Source organism: Gambusia affinis, linkage group LG07, assembly GCF_019740435.1.
Source record: "Gambusia affinis linkage group LG07, SWU_Gaff_1.0, whole genome shotgun sequence".
NCBI classification, from domain to species: Eukaryota; Metazoa; Chordata; class Actinopteri; order Cyprinodontiformes; family Poeciliidae; genus Gambusia; species Gambusia affinis.
In genome coordinates this window covers 3370307-3392387 of record NC_057874.1, presented here as the reverse complement: position 1 = coordinate 3392387, position 22081 = coordinate 3370307, and the positions used below count along the sequence as shown (strand labels likewise).

At 37.3% G+C, this 22081-nt stretch overlaps 1 protein-coding gene and 1 long non-coding RNA gene across 28 annotated transcripts in view; both read left to right on the top strand.

Annotated features, from left to right (window-relative positions):
* Positions 1 to 19962, top strand: part of nfasca (neurofascin homolog (chicken) a) — a 137710-nt gene extending 117748 nt beyond the window's left edge. For 20 of the 26 annotated variants that reach the window (XM_044121430.1, XM_044121431.1, XM_044121434.1 and 17 more), the window contains one exon: positions 14952 to 19962. In XM_044121430.1, coding sequence (XP_043977365.1) covers positions 14952 to 15180 — 229 coding nt within the window. In that variant the 3' untranslated portion in view covers positions 15181 to 19962. The remainder of the gene's footprint in view (positions 1 to 14951) is intronic. The other 6 variants (XR_006371018.1, XR_006371016.1, XR_006371014.1 and 3 more) reach the window with 2 other exon arrangements.
* Positions 659 to 6135, top strand: LOC122833694. Of its 2 annotated transcripts, XR_006371028.1 has the most exons (4): positions 659 to 4912; positions 4986 to 5087; positions 5471 to 5591; positions 5809 to 6135. It is a non-coding gene; the product is annotated as an uncharacterized LOC122833694 (long non-coding RNA). The 2 variants fall into 2 exon arrangements; XR_006371027.1 differs by having other exon boundaries at positions 665 to 5087.
* Positions 19963 to 22081: the final 2119 nt, after the last annotated feature.

Below are 22081 nucleotides of genomic sequence, written 5' to 3'. Positions count from 1 at the left end.
ATTTACTGTGTTGCAACACAACCTCGCTTGCCCTGCTCCATCTTTGTTTTATGGTTTATTGAAATGAAAATTGATTTGTAAATAGACCAGAGGGAGGAGCAATGGTTTAGAATACCTCATTAAATTATGCTAGTTGGAAAAAAAAAAGTGCACGAATTAAATTGTGAAGGAAATGCAAAGTTGGAGAACAGCAGCACATAAAGATGAGAGAGACTATATAGGACGGCTTTAGTCAAATTTTAATCGGGAGTGATTAATGACCCTAATCATTTTAATTTCCGGTGTATTACCGCCCCTCCCCCACTTCCGGTGTATTACCGCCCCTCCCCCCTTCCGGTGTCAAGTTACCGCCCCTCCCCCAATCACCCCATCTGTTATGACATCAGAGTTTTAAGAATAATACAATTAAAGAATGAAAAACATTATGAGTTTTAAGATTAATACAATAAGTTTTAAATAATCTAGATTAATATACAATATAATATATTTAAATAGATTTGGGATGTTGTATTTACCTCGGGTTTCAATTGAATATCTTCCTAAGACGTGAAGCGGGAGATGCGGTCCTGCCATCTGTGTGTCAAGAGTATGTGTCGCACATACACCCTGTGTGAGGTGAGGACAGAAATCCCTCAGGATAGTTCTCCTGACCTCTGATCACCAGGCATATTCACTATTGGCTCTTGGGAATTTGCTTGGGTTAGGGCCCCTACGATTTATTTTCCTCTATGTCTCAGAAAAAACACATTTTTCAAAAAGTTGGCATTTTCTGTAGGTCCCAGAATTTGGGCGGGAGAGGGCTCCTACGATTTATTTTCCTCTATGTCTCAGAAAAAACACATTTTTCAAAAAGTTGGCATTTTCTGCAGGTCTCAGAATTTGCGCGGGAGAGGGTATAAGACTAGACAGGGGCTGAAATGGCCCCCTCCTTTCTGCTGTGTGTGCCCCGGCCATGGCTGCGTGTGGCAGGGCTGACCCCTAGGCTCTGAAAGAAAGGGTTTGACCCCCAGTCCCTGCCATCGCTGTGTGTGCGTGCGGGCGTGTGCGTGTGTGTGAGTGTGTGTGTGTGCGCATGGGTGTCCCTGCGTAAGAGTAAACGTATATCTCTAAAGAAAACCTAGAGTTTAACTGTTTTACTGCATTATTTATGGTAGCACGATTAGTCAGTGCTGACTGAGTTTGTGATTTCCTTCATCACTTAAATTTGGAACTCTTATAGATTTTTTATTTTTCTGTAACACTTGCTAGTGTGATACATGTCCTTAAAAGTCCCTCATCTGTAAATTTATTTCTGGGGAATATGTGACGGGGACTAAACAGGCCTTGGTGAAGCTACTCATATGTATCTTTCAGCTTTCCCTAAAGTTGAAAATTTTTTACATTGCACAACCACGCTCCAAGAGTTGCTCCAACATGGGAATTCTTTTATTTATTTTTTTTTTACCTTTAACTAATTAATCACTACTTTTGTCTTTGAGTTATATGCTGTATGTTTCTTGGCCCTAATGATGCTTTCCCTTCATCCATTATCTTACACACTTGAGTAATCCTGTGAATATAAGAACTTGTAGTATTTACTAGCAGTCATATTGCCTGAATTGTTCCACCTAAGTTTTCAGTCAGTTCACTCTTAACAACTACTTAATTCAGTTAAACCTGAATTGATTCGTGTTCACAGAACCAGTTTTGCAGCTACAATCTGAACTAGTTCTTGCTCGTTAAGCTAAAAATAAAGCAGAAAGCACACTATAGGTCATGCTGTGATTAGTTATTTAGTTATTACTAGTTTATTGTAGTTAGGGCAGATATAATAAAGTTATCTATGTTGACAGTAATGAAAAAAGTACCCGGTCCGCCATAAAATGGCTTATTGTTACAAATAAAACGACTGTTTCACAAAGAAGTGCTTCGCAGCCATTATGTTGTTTTTGCTCAAATAAATTGCATTTTAAAATGTTTTATCTAAACTGCTGCTCTTATTCATGTATTTTAACTGTTTAATCTACAATAAACAAAACGTTTTAATGAAAAGCATTTTTGTAACTGCGCTTACCTTTTACCTTCTTATTACCATTAAGTCAGTCCTTATATCGAGTTGCTATATTGATATAGAACACAATAAGAATCCAATTACAATCCTTTGAGTCTGACAATCTCAAAGGGGAGTGAAGGCAAGAAAATATAACAATAAAAAGTTCAAATCTGTAATTTTTGAAGATATCGCAAATGCCTGCATAACTAAAATCCCTGTAGTACCTGGATTTCTATCGATTTATTGAATGTGTAAATATTTATGAATGGCCATTCAGGTTTTATATAGTTTTTTTTTCTTTCTTTTGGTGTTTGTTGCACAAATTTAAATATATGAAGGATATCAACCAACAATTCAATCAATGAATTTGTGTTTTTTTCTTAAATACTCCCTCTCACGGTGAATTGCTTACATCTTCTGACAGCTAGTCCAACTTATGATAACATTGACTAGGTTTGCTATTGGTACACTTTACCTAAAAATAAAAATTAAACATACTCACTACACAACCGTGCTCCAAGAGTTGGTCACAATATGGTGAATTGTTTTGTTGCCGATAAAATTATCTACAGCTTTTGTTCCTTGGTCCTAATGATGCCGTCTGTTCACTAATGTTCACTAACAGACAGTGCGCCTCTTGTAATTGATAAGCTTATAAATGATCAATGCAAAGCATCAGTATGCGTTAAAGAAGATCTATCAGTCAGATTAAGTCAAATTTCATCAAACTCAAAGCAATCAAAATTCTATTTCTCTGAAAGGTAATCTTTCCTTTTCAGGGACTGTATGAAAGGAATCATTGAAATATATTATGAAATATACTATGAAATATTTAATTTGCAGAATCCCCATAATAAAACTTCAATTGTGAAATGAATGATTACATTGCATCTAGACACAAAATAATCAACTGTTAATTAGTAATCGTGCTATGTAAATGACTAACAAGATCTGATCAGACAAGAAACTTGACCACCTAAAGTGATTTCTCACATTGAACCGTCTGACTTTCTGTAGCCGACTAAATTTAACCTTACCAAAGTTTTGCCTTAGAGCAAACAGGTACTGAGTATGAAGCGTGGATCAGACGCCTTCAGCCATCTGCTAAAGCTAGACTCCGGCCTTCCTCACTGTAAAATAAAACATCACACTTAAAAAAAGTTCAAGTGAACATCCCTTAATTATTATCAACTTATTGTTTGTACTCATCTTAAACAAGTGGCAGGAACGTTTGGTTAAAAAATAAAGCTTTACAAGTCAATCTATTTAAGTTGAGTCCATGCAACAACTAAAATAAAAAGTGAACTATTTGAAAGTAGCGAGGATTTTGGGTGGTAAAAGTTTAACATCTTAACACATCCAGACACTACCTCATTTCTGCTCAAACAAACGGAAAAATTTTGAATAGTACAACTATGTCAAATAATGAGACCGTGTGTCTTTAATCTATGTAACAAATATATTGCTGCTGCTGCTGTAGGCAGAAAATAAAAGAAGTTTTGCAGAGAATAACATTTTGAATGAGTTTAAGAATATTGTTTGCCAAAATCACACAGTGTAACTACACTTGTCTTTTATATGATGCAGTAATTGAATCTTTTAAGGCAATTGGTTCGCATAAATGTAAGTAAATACAACCTATTTTCCTGCTCCACATACTTGGCTAGCAGTTTGCCAATTAACTTCCCAGTCTGAACTTCTGGGCAACGTCTTGATTCAGTCAAATCTTCTATCCTAGATCTCCTGAACTCCAACATTCTTTTACATATCGGTACATATGTGAATGTTTGGCTTGCTGGTCTTCAGCATGCTTTGAATGCAGTATCTGGTTTCTCTTACTTTAACCCGCCCAACTTGCACCTGATTGGCATGTTAGTCTTTTGATTCCCTCCCAGTGAGGCGGTGCTTCACAAAGCAAACTGTTTGTCAAACCGTTGATCTGCCTGGTGGCTGTTTCAGAAGATGAGGAAACACGGTGACTGAGTTTTAGACAGTACTGGTCAGTTCAAGCAGCTGCTCATGTAGCTGCTCATGTAGCTTTTTTTTTTTTTTTTACTGGATGGCAGTCCTAAAAGTATATATCTTTAAAATATGAATAAATACGTACAATTCCATAGTTATTTGATCCAGCGGTTATAGAAGTTTGGTAATAATGCAATTCTGGCATTGTGCTTTCTTAATGTAAGTATTTCTGCTACTGGACAAGAAAAAGTGTTAAAAGAGGATTTAGAAAGAAAAATGCAAAGATGATATTTGTATTTACTGAGTGCAAGGCTGTGACTAGTTATCAGGACAGAATGAGAACTGAAAAACTGTTGGGTCCACATGACCAAGGAGGGAACCGGTCATCTGCTCCAACAATTTATTAGTCTTTAGGAAATATTTTTGGACACAAGGAGCAGGAACATAACAACATCAGATGTATTTTTCATCCTTATATCAGTGATTTAAAACTATATTTAATTTTGCATCATCTTATTTTTCACCCATAGAAAAGTCTAATGTGTTTATTATGAGTAGGATTAACCAAGCTGAAGAAGAGAAAAGAGAAATAAATATTCATTGGTACAGAATCGAATCAGCAGATATAAACTTATGAAACTATTGAAACTTTCAAGAATTTTATGTTGTGTAAGGTATTTAAGAAAATAATACTGAATCTGTGCTCACAAATTTCTTTATCTGGTTGTTATCTCTAAACTACGTTTACTTTTATGTTGAACACCAGACCTCTTGCCTCTTTTTCACAGTTTTTTCACTTAGTTCCACGACTGCAGTGGATTTTATAGTCAATGTTAAAATCCAACACAGAGTCTGAAGCGATGGAGGAAATTTACGTCAATATGGAACCTGTTGGACAAACTGCATCTGATCACACAGGTAAGAATGAAGTTACAGAGAAATCTAGTATGTATGTTATTCAATTTTTTCTAATGTTAAGGTTTTTGTTAAGGTTGGAGCAGCTCCAAAGAGAGGCTCGGCCTCGGTGTGGTCGTATGCTTGGGAATCCTGAATGTTTTAATTCTGGCTGAACTCATAGGCCTCAGTGTACACAGTGAGTCTTTTTCTAGTCATCTTACAGATGTAAAATGAGTAAATGTTATGTTTCTGTTTTTTCTACTGATCAAATAGCGAGGGTTTAAAAAAGAATAAAGCTTGATGACTCAAAGTGTTACAGAGAGGTGAAACATTACACCATGTTACATGAGTTTGATTCATTTTCAGCAATGGTTGCATCTGCAGCCGTTTAGGTTAGCGTGTCTTTAATATCTCCTCTTTTTCAAACTATTTACCAAACAATTTATTTTTCAGTGTTACCTCAGTTTAAATTCTACAGGTGTAACCAAAATCATGAAACTATTTTATAAGTCTTAGGTGAAAATACGATGCCACTTCTTTTTTTTTTTTGCAAACATGTTTGTTGATTTTTTTTCACAGCTCATAACATGACAGCAGATTTTTCTGACATCGGCAACATGCTGACTGAACAGAACAGCAAGTTTCTCTCCATGAACTCTAACTTCACTGAAACGGCGCCACGAGCTGAAGAGACTTTAAGGTTTGTCAAAACTTTAAAAAATTTGTATCTCTTTAAAAACTGAATTCTACTCTGAATTGTAGAGTATCACTAAAACCTTTCCTTTTTGGTTTAAATGAGTATAATGTAAGTGACCAACTTTTTTGAATTTATTAAGTGCTCTATCATTTTTGTGTGCTAAAGAATAACTATGTAAAGCAAACTAAACTTTGAAACTTTGATTCTTTTTTCCTTACAGATCAGACAAACATCAGTTGTTCCTGTTAATCCAGGGGCTGCGGAAGAAGAGAAGAGCAGATCCAGTATTGATGGATGATTAGGATTTGTGTTCACTGTGATATTATTCATCAATAATAATGTAGCTTATTAGTATGCTGTTACATAAAACCGTAAAGATAAATTGTACGCTTCCAACTGTTGTGACTTATAAAGCAACAATTTTACCGGTTGTTCTCCGTGTTTCTCTTTCTTGTTAAAACTCTGACACGATAAACAAACGTTGGAGGATGGTTTTATGCGGAGGATCGTTTTAGCACGATGCGTTCTGATTGTGTCTTAATGTGACTTTTACTACGAGACTTTATGGAACTCCAGTTGTGTCCGGTAATAATGGATTAAGCTCTATCTTGGTAGATTTTTTTTATTTCCAATTATTTACTATCATTTGTAATAAAGTAACGTCAACACCACACATTCAGCTGTGAGGAGTTTGTTCTAGTCATCTTAAAGATGGCAAGAGTCAATGTCGTCTTGATTCTGAGAAGCTGAATGATTAACTGAATGACATTTTATTCATTTCAGAGTTCAACCAGCGAGGTTATTCATTTTGTGGCGGTCCTAGTCTTAGAAAGAAAGAACCAAAGATAGAAAGCAGTAAATGTTCATGTTGGTTCCAAAGGCTTCTCCTGAAAATATGGATCAAATCAGGGTAGGAAACGTCATTTTTACATCATTGGGATATTAAAAGTCTTTTATCTAAACATCTTATGAGTAGGTTTTTATTGTTTCCTTAAAACTATTTAAGGAGTGTTGATTTCATCTAAAATTTTAAGGCTAAAAAAGAAAATGATGCTTGGAGGCACAGAGTGACACAGCTTAGTGTTGGGACAGATGTAGAGGGGTTAAGCAAGACTGTAGTAAGCGCTGATACCAACTCAGTACTTTATGATTATATATTTTTCTCCAATTCGCGCTTGTAGAAAATATCAACATGTACAAAACTGAGAAACTCTATCAATAAGAAACCCTAAGAAAAACAGCCAAGGGGGTAGTTAGTAAAAACAAAAGAGGTCGTAAAACATGTAACCTAAACAACCAGCAACCCAATTTCAGGTGTGATAACTGATCTACGATCTGAGCCCGGTTCAAATCTCGGTCAAGCTGTTAACAAAACAAAAATAATTTAGGGTCTGAGAAGCACAGAATTTAACGGTTTCACAAGAAGATAAACAGACAGTCCTGACCTCCAGGTCAGTTCATACACACATAAGGAAGAGAACACTTTAAACAGACTGAATGTGAACTAAAGTAATAACAAAATGATAATACCGAAAATTCTCTAACACTGTTGCATGGGAGCAGGCATAGCGGTGATGTTCAAGAAGAAATTTGGTCGAGTCTCAGAGTTAAAGGAGCAGAGTGAGTAAAACTAGTTATTAAAAAGTCTTTGTTTAGGAAAAAATGTTTTATGTTTTTGCAATTCATTCAAATCTATGATTTCAACAGCAAGAGCTAAATCATATCCTGTTTTGTACTTTTAATGTATGTCCTAATAGAGAAGCTGCCGGGGCAGTGTGCTGTCCTGACACATGATCAACGTTTCATCTACTGTCTGGTAAACATACCACAGTCAATTATACTGCTGAGGACCATGAGTTGTTTTGTTATTCAATCTGTTAACTGTATCGTTCCTATTATGTGTCTCAGATCACAAAGAAAAAAGGCAACCAGAAACCCACGTATGTCAGCCTAAGACAGAGTCTGGAAGACATGAAATCTCACTGCTTACAAAATGGTGTCAATAGGATATCAATACCCCTGTTTGTAGGAACTACTGTGGATAAATGACTATTATAAATACCCTTAAATCTTCTTCTTATTGGTAGTTATTAAACGGTTTGTTTGTCTCATGTCTCCACTCTCATAATTGGATGTGGCCTGGACCAGCTGCAATGGTCAAAGGTTTCTTTAAAGAGACAAATATTTCCATTACAGTGTACAGCCTGCCCTGTGTTGGGTTACAGCTTCAAATGCAAGCCATGTAGTACATTTTTATTGTTTTTCTTTTTTAGCCTTAAAATTTTAGATGAAATCAACACTCCTTAAATAGTTTTAAGGAAACAATAAAAACCTACTCATAAGATGTTTAGATAAAAGACTTTTAATATCCCAATGATGTAAAAATGACGTTTCCTACCCTGATTTGATCCATATTTTCAGGAGAAGCCTTTTGGAACCAACATGAACATTTACTGCTTTCTATCTTTGGTTCTTTCTTTCTAAGACTAGGACCGCCACAAAATGAATAACCTCGCTGGTTGAACTCTGAAATGAATAAAATGTCATTCAGTTAATCATTCAGCTTCTCAGAATCAACACGACATTGACTCTTGCCATCTTTAAGATGACTAGAACAAACTCCTCACAGCTGAATGTGTGGTGTTGACGTTACTTTATTACAAATGATAGTAAATAATTGGAAATAAAAAAAATCTACCAAGATAGAGCTTAATCCATTATTACCGGACACAACTGGAGTTCCATAAAGTCTCGTAGTAAAAGTCACATTAAGACACAATCAGAACGCATCGTGCTAAAACGATCCTCCGCATAAAACCATCCTCCAACGTTTGTTTATCGTGTCAGAGTTTTAACAAGAAAGAGAAACACGGAGAACAACCGGTAAAATTGTTGCTTTATAAGTCACAACAGTTGGAAGCGTACAATTTATCTTTACGGTTTTATGTAACAGCATACTAATAAGCTACATTATTATTGATGAATAATATCACAGTGAACACAAATCCTAATCATCCATCAATACTGGATCTGCTCTTCTCTTCTTCCGCAGCCCCTGGATTAACAGGAACAACTGATGTTTGTCTGATCTGTAAGGAAAAAAGAATCAAAGTTTCAAAGTTTAGTTTGCTTTACATAGTTATTCTTTAGCACACAAAAATGATAGAGCACTTAATAAATTCAAAAAAGTTGGTCACTTACATTATACTCATTTAAACCAAAAAGGAAAGGTTTTAGTGATACTCTACAATTCAGAGTAGAATTCAGTTTTTAAAGAGATACAAATTTTTTAAAGTTTTGACAAACCTTAAAGTCTCTTCAGCTCGTGGCGCCGTTTCAGTGAAGTTAGAGTTCATGGAGAGAAACTTGCTGTTCTGTTCAGTCAGCATGTTGCCGATGTCAGAAAAATCTGCTGTCATGTTATGAGCTGGGAAAAAAATCAACAAACATGTTTGCAAAAAAAAAAAAAGAAGTGGCATCGTATTTTCACCTAAGACTTATAAAATAGTTTCATGATTTTGGTTACACCTGTAGAATTTAAACTGAGGTAACACTGAAAAATAAATTGTTTGGTAAATAGTTTGAAAAAGAGGAGATATTAAAGACACGCTAACCTAAACGGCTGCAGATGCAACCATTGCTGAAAATGAATCAAACTCATGTAACATGGTGTAATGTTTCACCTCTCTGCAACACTTTGAGTCATCAAGCTTTATTCTTTTTTAAACCCTCGCTATTTGATCAGTAGAAAAAACAGAAACATAACATTTACTCATTTTACATCTGTAAGATGACTAGAAAAAGACTCACTGTGTACACTGAGGCCTATGAGTTCAGCCAGAATTAAAACATTCAGGATTCCCAAGCATACGACCACACCGAGGCCGAGCCTCTCTTTGGAGCTGCTCCAACCTTAACAAAAACCTTAACATTAGCAAAATTGAATAACATACATACTAGATTTCTCTGTAACTTCATTCTTACCTGTGTGATTAGATGCAGTTTGTCCAACAGGTTCCATATTGACGTAAATTTCCTCCATCGCTTCAGACTCTGTGTTGGATTTTAACATTGACTATAAAATCCACTGCAGTCGTGGAACTAAGTGAAAAAACTGTGAAAAAGAGGCAAGAGGTCTGGTGTTCAACATAAAAGTAAACGTAGTTTAGAGATAACAACCAGATAAAGAAATTTGTGAGCACAGATTCAGTATTATTTTCTTAAATACCTTACACAACATAAAATTCTTGAAAGTTTCAATAGTTTCATAAGTTTATATCTGCTGATTCGATTCTGTACCAATGAATATTTATTTCTCTTTTCTCTTCTTCAGCTTGGTTAATCCTACTCATAATAAACACATTAGACTTTTCTATGGGTGAAAAATAAGATGATGCAAAATTAAATATAGTTTTAAATCACTGATATAAGGATGAAAAATACATCTGATGTTGTTATGTTCCTGCTCCTTGTGTCCAAAAATATTTCCTAAAGACTAATAAATTGTTGGAGCAGATGACCGGTTCCCTCCTTGGTCATGTGGACCCAACAGTTTTTCAGTTCTCATTCTGTCCTGATAACTAGTCACAGCCTTGCACTCAGTAAATACAAATATCATCTTTGCATTTTTCTTTCTAAATCCTCTTTTAACACTTTTTCTTGTCCAGTAGCAGAAATACTTACATTAAGAAAGCACAATGCCAGAATTGCATTATTACCAAACTTCTATAACCGCTGGATCAAATAACTATGGAATTGTACGTTTATTCATATTTTAAAGATATATACTTTTAGGACTGCCATCCAGTAAAAAAAAAAAAAAAAGCTACATGAGCAGCTACATGAGCAGCTGCTTGAACTGACCAGTACTGTCTAAAACTCAGTCACCGTGTTTCCTCATCTTCTGAAACAGCCACCAGGCAGATCAACGGTTTGACAAACAGTTTGCTTTGTGAAGCACCGCCTCACTGGGAGGGAATCAAAAGACTAACATGCCAATCAGGTGCAAGTTGGGGTTAAAGTAAGAGAAACCAGATACTGCATTCAAAGCATGCTGAAGACCAGCAAGCCAAACATTCACATATGTACCGATATGTAAAAGAATGTTGGAGTTCAGGAGATCTAGGATAGAAGATTTGACTGAATCAAGACGTTGCCCAGAAGTTCAGACTGGGAAGTTAATTGGCAAACTGCTAGCTAAGTATGTGGAGCAGGAAAATAGGTTGTATTTACTTACATTTATGCAAAGCAATTGCCTTAAAAGATTCAATTACTGCATCATATAAAAGACAAGTGTAGTTACACTGTGTGATTTTGGCAAACAATATTCTTAAACTCATTCAAAATGTTATTCTCTGCAAAACTTCTTTTATTTTCTGCCTACAGCAGCAGCAGCAATATATTTGTTACATAGATTAAAGACACACGGTCTCATTATTTGACATAGTTGTACTATTCAAAATTTTTCCGTTTGTTTGAGCAGAAATGAGGTAGTGTCTGGATGTGTTAAGATGTTAAACTTTTACCACCCAAAATCCTCGCTACTTTCAAATAGTTCACTTTTTATTTTAGTTGTTGCATGGACTCAACTTAAATAGATTGACTTGTAAAGCTTTATTTTTTAACCAAACGTTCCTGCCACTTGTTTAAGATGAGTACAAACAATAAGTTGATAATAATTAAGGGATGTTCACTTGAACTTTTTTTAAGTGTGATGTTTTATTTTACAGTGAGGAAGGCCGGAGTCTAGCTTTAGCAGATGGCTGAAGGCGTCTGATCCACGCTTCATACTCAGTACCTGTTTGCTCTAAGGCAAAACTTTGGTAAGGTTAAATTTAGTCGGCTACAGAAAGTCAGACGGTTCAATGTGAGAAATCACTTTAGGTGGTCAAGTTTCTTGTCTGATCAGATCTTGTTAGTCATTTACATAGCACGATTACTAATTAACAGTTGATTATTTTGTGTCTAGATGCAATGTAATCATTCAATTCACAATTGAAGTTTTATTATGGGGATTCTGCAAATTAAATATTTCATAGTATATTTCATAATATATTTCAATGATTCCTTTCATACAGTCCCTGAAAAGGAAAGATTACCTTTCAGAGAAATAGAATTTTGATTGCTTTGAGTTTGATGAAATTTGACTTAATCTGACTGATAGATCTTCTTTAACGCATACTGATGCTTTGCATTGATCATTTATAAGCTTATCAATTACAAGAGGCGCACTGTCTGTTAGTGAACATTAGTGAACAGACGGCATCATTAGGACCAAGGAACAAAAGCTGTAGATAATTTTATCGGCAACAAAACAATTCACCATATTGTGACCAACTCTTGGAGCACGGTTGTGTAGTGAGTATGTTTAATTTTTATTTTTAGGTAAAGTGTACCAATAGCAAACCTAGTCAATGTTATCATAAGTTGGACTAGCTGTCAGAAGATGTAAGCAATTCACCGTGAGAGGGAGTATTTAAGAAAAAAACACAAATTCATTGATTGAATTGTTGGTTGATATCCTTCATATATTTAAATTTGTGCAACAAACACCAAAAGAAAGAAAAAAAACTATATAAAACCTGAATGGCCATTCATAAATATTTACACATTCAATAAATCGATAGAAATCCAGGTACTACAGGGATTTTAGTTATGCAGGCATTTGCGATATCTTCAAAAATTACAGATTTGAACTTTTTATTGTTATATTTTCTTGCCTTCACTCCCCTTTGAGATTGTCAGACTCAAAGGATTGTAATTGGATTCTTATTGTGTTCTATATCAATATAGCAACTCGATATAAGGACTGACTTAATGGTAATAAGAAGGTAAAAGGTAAGCGCAGTTACAAAAATGCTTTTCATTAAAACGTTTTGTTTATTGTAGATTAAACAGTTAAAATACATGAATAAGAGCAGCAGTTTAGATAAAACATTTTAAAATGCAATTTATTTGAGCAAAAACAACATAATGGCTGCGAAGCACTTCTTTGTGAAACAGTCGTTTTATTTGTAACAATAAGCCATTTTATGGCGGACCGGGTACTTTTTTCATTACTGTCAACATAGATAACTTTATTATATCTGCCCTAACTACAATAAACTAGTAATAACTAAATAACTAATCACAGCATGACCTATAGTGTGCTTTCTGCTTTATTTTTAGCTTAACGAGCAAGAACTAGTTCAGATTGTAGCTGCAAAACTGGTTCTGTGAACACGAATCAATTCAGGTTTAACTGAATTAAGTAGTTGTTAAGAGTGAACTGACTGAAAACTTAGGTGGAACAATTCAGGCAATATGACTGCTAGTAAATACTACAAGTTCTTATATTCACAGGATTACTCAAGTGTGTAAGATAATGGATGAAGGGAAAGCATCATTAGGGCCAAGAAACATACAGCATATAACTCAAAGACAAAAGTAGTGATTAATTAGTTAAAGGTAAAAAAAAAATAAATAAAAGAATTCCCATGTTGGAGCAACTCTTGGAGCGTGGTTGTGCAATGTAAAAAATTTTCAACTTTAGGGAAAGCTGAAAGATACATATGAGTAGCTTCACCAAGGCCTGTTTAGTCCCGTCACACATATTCTTCAGAAATAAATTTACAGATGAGGGACTTTTAAGGACATGTATCACACTAGCAAGTGTTACAGAAAAATAAAAAATCTATAAGAGTTCCAAATTTAAGTGATGAAGGAAATCACAAACTCAGTCAGCACTGACTAATCGTGCTACCATAAATAATGCAGTAAAACAGTTAAACTCTAGGTTTTCTTTAGAGATATACGTTTACTCTTACGCAGGGACACCCATGCGCACACACACACACTCACACACGCACACGCCTGCACACACACACCGATTGCAGGGACTGGGGGTCAAAACCATTCTTTCAAAGCCGACGGGTCAGCCCTGCCACACGCAGCCATGGCCGGGGCACACACAGCAGAAAGGAGGGGGCCATTTCAGCCCCTGTCTAGTCTTATACCCTCTCCCGCGCAAATTCTGAGACCTGCAGAAAATGCCAACTTTTTGAAAAATGTGTTTTTTCTGAGACATAGAGGAAAATAAATCGTAGGAGCCCTCTCCCGCCCAAATTCTGGGACCTACAGAAAATGCCAACTTTTTGAAAAATGTGTTTTTTCTGAGACATAGAGGAAAATAAATCGTAGGGGCCCTAACCCAAGCAAATTCCCAAGAGCCAATAGTGAATATGCCTGGTGATCAGAGGTCAGGAGAACTATCCTGAGGGATTTCTGTCCTCACCTCACACAGGGTGTATGTGCGACACATACTCTTGACACACAGATGGCAGGACCGCATCTCCCGCTTCACGTCTTAGGAAGATATTCAATTGAAACCCGAGGTAAATACAACATCCCAAATCTATTTAAATATATTATATTGTATATTAATCTAGATTATTTAAAACTTATTGTATTAATCTTAAAACTCATAATGTTTTTCATTCTTTAATTGTATTATTCTTAAAACTCTGATGTCATAACAGATGGGGTGATTGGGGGAGGGGCGGTAACTTGACACCGGAAGGGGGGAGGGGCGGTAATACACCGGAAATTAAAATGATTAGGGTCATTAATCACTCCCGATTAAAATTTGACTAAAGCCGTCCTATATAGTCTCTCTAAGATGTATCCAGTAGGTAATTAATCTGTTGAGGCAGTGGAGAAGATCAGAGAAGCATTTGGGTCACGTGGAATATCTGGTTCTGGATATTCCAGAAAAAAAATGTGGGACAAAGTGAACCAGAAAAATTATTCTTCTCCTGCAATCATTACATCGTATGCCTTGGAAGCTTCTGTATTTAAAAATAGTAATTTTTTTAAACGTATTTGTTTAAACGGTCGCTAAGTTGTGATAGTAACAAATAACCTGTGAAAAAATTGAGCTCCTCTGCTTTATCCCAGAGTTCCCTGGGCTAACTAAAAACAACCAATCAGAGCCTGGAGGAGGGTCTTAGTGCTGTCAATCACCCTAATGTGTGCAGCTCACCCCCCACCCCACTCCCTTTTTTGCTCTTTGCCACACTAAACTAATTAGCATGGCCACAGATATCAACCATATGTTGTTCATCTGGCATCAGCACATTTAGCAATGAATACATGAGGCTAATTGACAGCACTAAGCTCCTCCTCCTGCCTCTGATTGGTTGCATTTTGTTGGGAGCAGTGTGTTTCTTCAGACAGCACGGCATGGTGACAGTTTTAACAAATATGTGAAAAAACATGTTTTTTATGAAAGCTGCATACTGGAGCTTTAAGTTCTCTATGTCCCACTGGCATGTCAAGAGGGCACGCTGGTCTCTGAATCTCTAACCTTTCTGCTGGTCGTTGCAGCAGCGACGAGGACAACAAGCCTCTGCAGGGCAGCCAGACTTCGCTGGACGGCAACGTGAAGGAGAGCGACGACAGCCTCGTGGACTACGGCGAAGGCGGCGACGGCCAGTTCAACGAGGACGGTTCCTTCATCGGCCAGTACACGGTGAAGAAGGACAAGGACGAGACGGAGGGGAACGAGAGCTCCGAGGCCACCTCTCCAGTCAACGCCATCTACTCGCTGGCGTAGCGGAGCGGCGCTGCTGCAGGACTCCCCAGCGCCCGTCCGCACCTCACTGTACACGAGACACACACTTGATTATACGAGTATCTAACACACGGTTCACGCAGAAACGCAGGAGACTCTGTCTGGAGACTAAACAGGCTGTCCTCCGTAGAGATAAAAACGAGGAGCGCGGAGGGTGGGTAAGCTTAGACCACAAGCCTTTAATTTCCCGTTTCTTGGCTCTGATTACATGATCGTTGGACGGAGAGGAGAAGTCGTCTCCGCATCGCCCCCGTCTGCTCTTCACCCATGCAAAACTTTGAAGTGTGCCTTCAGTGGCGGCTTTGGATGCATCCGCAAGCAGTCTTGGTTTCTTTCGTTGGGTTTTCTGTCCCCCCGTCATTTCGCCGCTGCTCTGCCTGAGATGCTCCTCTGAATCTGAATCCCTGAGTCCACTCCGACCCCATCCTGTGACATATCAGCCTCTCACCGTTAATCTGAACAAGATGCTGGCAGATATGTTTATCATATTGATACTTACTGCGCAGTGAACGATTTTCTTTTCTTCTTCTTTTTTTGTTTTGTTTTCCACAGCTGGTAGATGATGTATTGAATCCTAATAAATGCTGTACACAGTCCTGGCACACATTTTAGTGCCCCTTGAAACTATGCACAACCTCCATAACATTTTGAGTTTAATCTGGTATATAAAAACATAACGTTAGGTTTCTGTTAGCCATCTTAAATATGAAAACACGAGTTTTTATTATCATGTTCGTCACCAACGTTCAATCCAAACTTTTAATGTCTTGTTAAAAAAAAGAGAGAGAGAATCCAGCACCTGCACAGGCTTGAGCCCCTCTTACATTCTACTGTAAAAAAGTCCATCTTTTGAATAATAATGAGGAAAAAAACTAATATTTTGAAGCATGATAGTAAAACATGTGCACTAAACAGAAATGGTAGTTTTAGCAAGAAACACCAAAATATCAAACCCAGTTAATTCCCTCATAAGCAAGCAAGCCACCACCGCTCTGTTTCCTTGTTGACGTGGCGCCTCACATTTTCTTTTACTTTGAGTTCAAAGTTGTTACACACTATTAATAAAAAAAAAATCTAAATCTGTAGCAACAACATTTGGGAAACGGAAGAAAACGGAAGAAAACGGAATAAAAATCTGCGTCACACACACGCACCCACATACACACACACATTGGATATTTCAGATGTTGAAAGCAGACTTATCACCACGACATATAAAAGCAGATAAGAATTGTGCATTTCTTTTGCCTTCACATGACCTGTAAAATCATTCATGTTCTGTCTTAACCCAACTGGATGAGCAAATCCACACCTTTGTGTTTTTCTGCCATTTGCGCCTCTTTGCAGAGCCTTTATGATAGTCATTTGTTCTCATGCTACTATTAAAGTAGAAGTTTTACAGTATGGTCATAATTAACTGAATCGCTTTAAAATGACATATGCTAATATGTTGTTTTTGGAGAGGAAGGCTCAGTATTTTACATTCAAGCTGATTGGTCGACTCCGTGTTCAGTAAAAAAACAAACAAAACAAAAAAAACAGTAGGAATAGTTTTGGTTCCTATATTGATTACTTACCAAATTATTTATTCAATGCATTACTTTATTTCAGCCCTCAAGAGTGTGGCTATCTGAGGTTACGTTCACACAGCAGGCAAATGCGACCCAAATTCGACTTGCCCCCTTTTCTCCCCCTGTATATGACCCACAAACATTTTCAATCCGAACCCGAAAAAATCTGATCTGTTCCACTTCCACATGTGGTACTGAGTCACATACGTATCCAAACGTTGTCAAAAGGCTTCGGCGGTGTGAACCGTCGTGTCGCATTTTCTCTGACTTTCACGTCATTGATTGGAGACGGGCGTTGTAACGCTGCACCAAAAGAAGCAGCAGCTCTGGATGTAAACAATGTCTGGAAATTGTAATCCTGAAACTTATGGTCTTGTTATGACCTTGTGACGATGCTGTCGGTTCCCACTGCTGGATAAACGTTCAGATTGATCCACAGACCGCTCCATCCATTACTACTGCCGTAAACAGAGCGCTGCGTTCTTCTTCTTCTTCTTCTTCTTCTTCTTCTTCTTCTTCTTCTTCTCCTGCGAGTCGCGTTGGGATTGTAAACCGTTCAAACAGAAGTCGATTGCGGTCAGATTGAGTTAGCAGTATGAATTAAAACAGAATAAATAAGTAAATAAATGGATTTGAGTATCTAGACCTGCTGTGTGAACATAGTCCAGCTCTTCAATGAACATCATTGATTTTTTTCTTTCTTTTTGTAGTTAGCTTGGAACTCCATGTAAATATTTAATTTAATTTATATGTCTATTACAGAAATAGTGTTAATATTAATTCTACATTATATTCATATTTAATTAAAAAATAAAACACACATTTTTTGCCTTTTCTGGTGGCTGCATTTCATTGTCAGAAATAGAATCATGCCAAAACTTGACAACAACTTTAGAAACATTTTGGCCTTTCAGAAACAAACATACACACACAAAAACAATAAATAAACAAAATGTTGTGTTTTTAATCAATCAAAACAGCCACATTTCTGTCTGTTGTTCTGCTCCTGTTGTCACCATCATGTTGTTTTTTTTGCTGTGTGTTTATGTAATATAACTCCACCCACTGTACAGAAAATCTTTATTCTTATTTACTGTTTGGCAGTTATTTGGTCCTGGAAGAAGATCTACCATTTTGTAAATAATTATTGTTTCTTCCCCTTTTATGTTCTTATCTAGAAAAACAAAGTCACATGTTGGTATCCCCAAAGCCTCTGTAGCCTGTGACAGATTACTGTGACTGTTGTGATTGAGATCTGTGAGGCCTGCTGCACCTGATGCGAACTTTCTCTCTGAGTCGCTGCCTTTACAGAGCCGTCCGGCGCTGTCAGGTAAAGCAGCAAGGCATCTCCCTGGCCTTTGGTTCGATCCAATATCTATTTGGAATTAGCACAAAGATTTGCGTTGGTCAGCAGTTCTGAATGACCTCGGACTGATTTTACTTGGGGAAAGCCCTTCATTTTCTTCCAGGATCTCATTTGAAAGCCACAAAGCAATGTTTGTATGTGCAGCCATGTTGTTATCCCTTTACTCTAAGTGTTGGTAGTCCACATTCTTCCCGTTCATGCGGGTCAGTTGGTACCTTTTCGGACAATTTATTTCGTTAGCTCGTTTGCTACGTTTTCATCCATTTGTCACGAGAATTTTGAACCAAATTTTAAATTTGCAAAAACGAAATTACAAAGAAAATGCGAATGAGGCACATCTCCGTCTACACGTGTGGAACGAAGCAACCAGATTACGCAAACGTAATGTTGGACTAAGACATTTTTCCAGCTTTTGTGCCTCTTTAAGCCACAGGCCCTCCAGGAACACCTCCATCCCAGGAAGCAAAGTTGAGAACTTATTCAGCAAACGTGTTCATGCACATTCAGCATCTCTACTTTAGCGCATTGGCCTTTTTTTTTTCTCCCCTCCCCAGAAAAGCCAACAGCCAAAACTGTCTGCAAAATTGAGGAATTTGTTTTTTTAAATTTTCTAATACGATTCAAAATGTGTATAAAAATCGTTGATGAAAACACGGCCACTGTTTGCAAGTCTTTCCTTCAACTTCATACTAAAGATCCTGAAATTAAATTTCATTTTTTTCACTTTTAGTTAATTAATGTTATTTAGTTGGTTACTTACCCGAGCCATCAGCATATCTCATGATCTGAATTGCTACAACAGAACGTCCGTTCCGGCTCCAATTCTTGTTCAGAGTTGTTAATTAGACCAAGAATAGAACAAGGCCTGCTGGCAAATTGCGTAACAGCCACCAATGAGAATTTTTGCACATAATTTCACTGTTTATGTTCTCTAGCCAATCACACAATCAGGAAGTTCTTCCAGGAACCTTTGAGAAGGTTTCCTGTAAAAACGGTCCGTGCATGTGCAGAACTGTGAGGAGGTGATCTTTAGACTAAAACACATTCCTCTAACAGGCTGCCTTCCTCATTCACCCTCACTTCAAAACAAAACGTGATTTTTTTTTAAAATCCACGTTATTCTATGCTGAAATCCATTTTTTTCTTCCCCTTCTGCCTTTGTAAAATTTTAATGAGTTGGATGAAGTCTTGTTCTGTAGTGTATTGTTGCTTTAAACTGGCATGTTGACCAGCTTGAAACTGAAAGCAAGGACAGGGAAAGCAGTGAAGGATCCAGCTTGGAACTTTCTCCGCGGATGTGTCCCTTTTTTCCCCTTCCTCTTCAAGATGTGGTCTGGAAACGTGCATCTCGCTGCTCCGTCTGCTTACATGTTCCATGTTCCATCCTGAGTCGACCCCAGGGGCAAAAAAGTAAACTGGCTTCAAAACCGAGCAACAATCTGCACACTCGTCAATTCTTAGTTTGGTTCTCCCCTCTACCCCCCGATTTGTTACACATTCTGAAAGAAAATGTCAATTTCTTTTTCTTTTTTCCCCCCTTCCTTTCCAAATGCTTCAAACTTTAGAATACACCTTTGATTCTGGGTTTTGTAAATGACTGATCACATGGTGTACGGCTTTTTATGAACTGTCATATTTGCATCTCTCTTTTTTGTTTACCTACCATGTGCGTCACAGCAGCTTGTTAAAGTCTTGCTTCAACATGCAAAGTAAAGCATTTGTAAAGTACTCAAGAAAAAAAAAGTATACTCACCATATATGCGTGTATGAGATGTTGCAACTTCTGCTAGCAACAACTTCTTTATAGTAAAGCTATCTCCTTTTCTCTATGTCTGTCTTCTGATTTCTTTGGTCCTCTGGGATTTTGTTGTTTTATTGACTTGTTTTGTCCCTCTGCGCTAATCAAACTTATGGTTTAATAAACCAAGCAAATAGCAGCACAACTGTTTCTGCTTACATCAGAATGAGTCAAGAATACAGTTTACCTTAACATAACTGGATAAAAGTGAAAGTGGTTTGAATTGAATAGTTTTGGAAAGTAGGTTTAATTTGCCCTAAACTAATTAAAATGAGTTGGTGCAATGATGGATGCACAACTATGGTCCTCAATTCAACTTTAATCATATAAAGGTTTCACAAATCACTAACCAGGTTTTATAAATAGTATGTTAGAATAATATAGTCCATGTTTGAGGAGTCTGAGTATTGTTTTTAAGCCATTACAGCTTACAGATTCTATATCCCAATCATATTTCTTGAGAAAATTTTAGCTTGCTGGTTATTAGCTTATTCGAGGCTAATGACAGTCTAGTTGTGCTAATGAGCAGCAGAGGAAGAAGCCAATCTGGTACGTGAGCAGCCAAGGCAACCCTAAACCCTAAGTGTTTGGGGTTACTTAAAAGACGCTGTGTGTATGTCTTTCCAGTTCACTCCTAAAAAGGTCAACAAAATTTTAAATCCAGATTTGGAGGAACAAATCCACAAGTGCACAATTGTGTATCCTGTCAAATACACAAATTATGAGCGTAAAGGAGTGTCTGACAGAATCAGCTAAGCTTTGTGTTTGTTTGCTGTTTTACAATGACGGACCTAAATAAATCAGAAACTCGCCGAACCTCCGCTAAAGATGCTAGTGACAGCTTTAGACCGAAATAAGTGATTCACCCGACACAATGCAACCACTACAAGACAAATGGGAACTCTTCCACTGACGACTAGCATAAAATAGCAACGTCAGAGACTGGTTAGTGGCGGAAGGGTCAAATCAATCAATCTTATAAAGAGGAGAAAAGAAATCAGTCAAGTGACATTCCACCTGAAAACATTGCTCAGACCAGCCCATGGAGACTGCAGACCCTGAGACAGAGATCATGTCAAATGGAGAGCGTGTAGCGAGAAGGCCTTGTACAAACTTCTGTCTCTCACTTCCCCTCCTCCCATGCGAGCTCCGTCCCTGTCTTCCACTCCTCCGTCAGGGCGGGTGGTGCCGCATGGCTAGCAGTGCCTCACTAAGCAGACAACTTACCCACACATCCAGGCCCAATTGGGAATTACTGCACAGGATGTCTAGACAAGCATGGTGGATGGGTGAAGGTGAATGGGCTGGGCGGGGAGAGCCGAGGTCAAAACAAGTGCATCATAAATTATTTAGAGGCGACACAAAGCAATCTTTATGAATCATTTATATTCAGTGATTTATTATCTAAGGTGCCACTAAGGGTTTGGGAAGAACGAGGGCATCGCAAGTTAACAAACGTTCATGTATAAACGCCCACATGTTCTCACACTTTGCTGCTTTAAGAGCTTATGCAAACATGTGAGAGTTCATGGTTATTAGCATCCTTTTATATTTGGTTATGATTGAGCTGAAAAGGTTCTTTTCACAGTGCTGATATTTGTTGCAAGATAACAGAATTACAATAATTATAACCATTTGGCTCATTTAGACTTTACAGTCAAAAAATATTGCAGGTCAGATTTGGATTTGGACACATTTTTATAGCTTTGTTTGATATAAAAGGTAACAGAGTATAAGCAAAATGCAGTTGTAAAATAGTGATTTAATTTCTTCAGTTATCCCAGCCTGTGTGGTTTTATTTTGAAAAGTAATACGTTGCCGAGATCAAGGGAATAGTGCCATAGCAGCATTAAAATTACTTACTTTTTTTCACCTCTGCAATATTCCCATAATTAAAAATATTATTCAGAGAGAAAAAGTAGTCCATGTATTTGTTCTTTCAAGCCTGGACTACTATGTCCATCATTTATCCTTTCTATAACTCGTCTCTTTCAGTTAGATGAAACTGAATCAGAAGCAATAAATCATAACACTGTCAACTTTGATCAACAGTAGGGCAACAAGAAGTCAGAGTAGCAGAAATGTCAGACAACTGTGAAACCTTTTATATGGCAGACAAAAAAAAATTAATAAGTCTGGGTTTTTAGA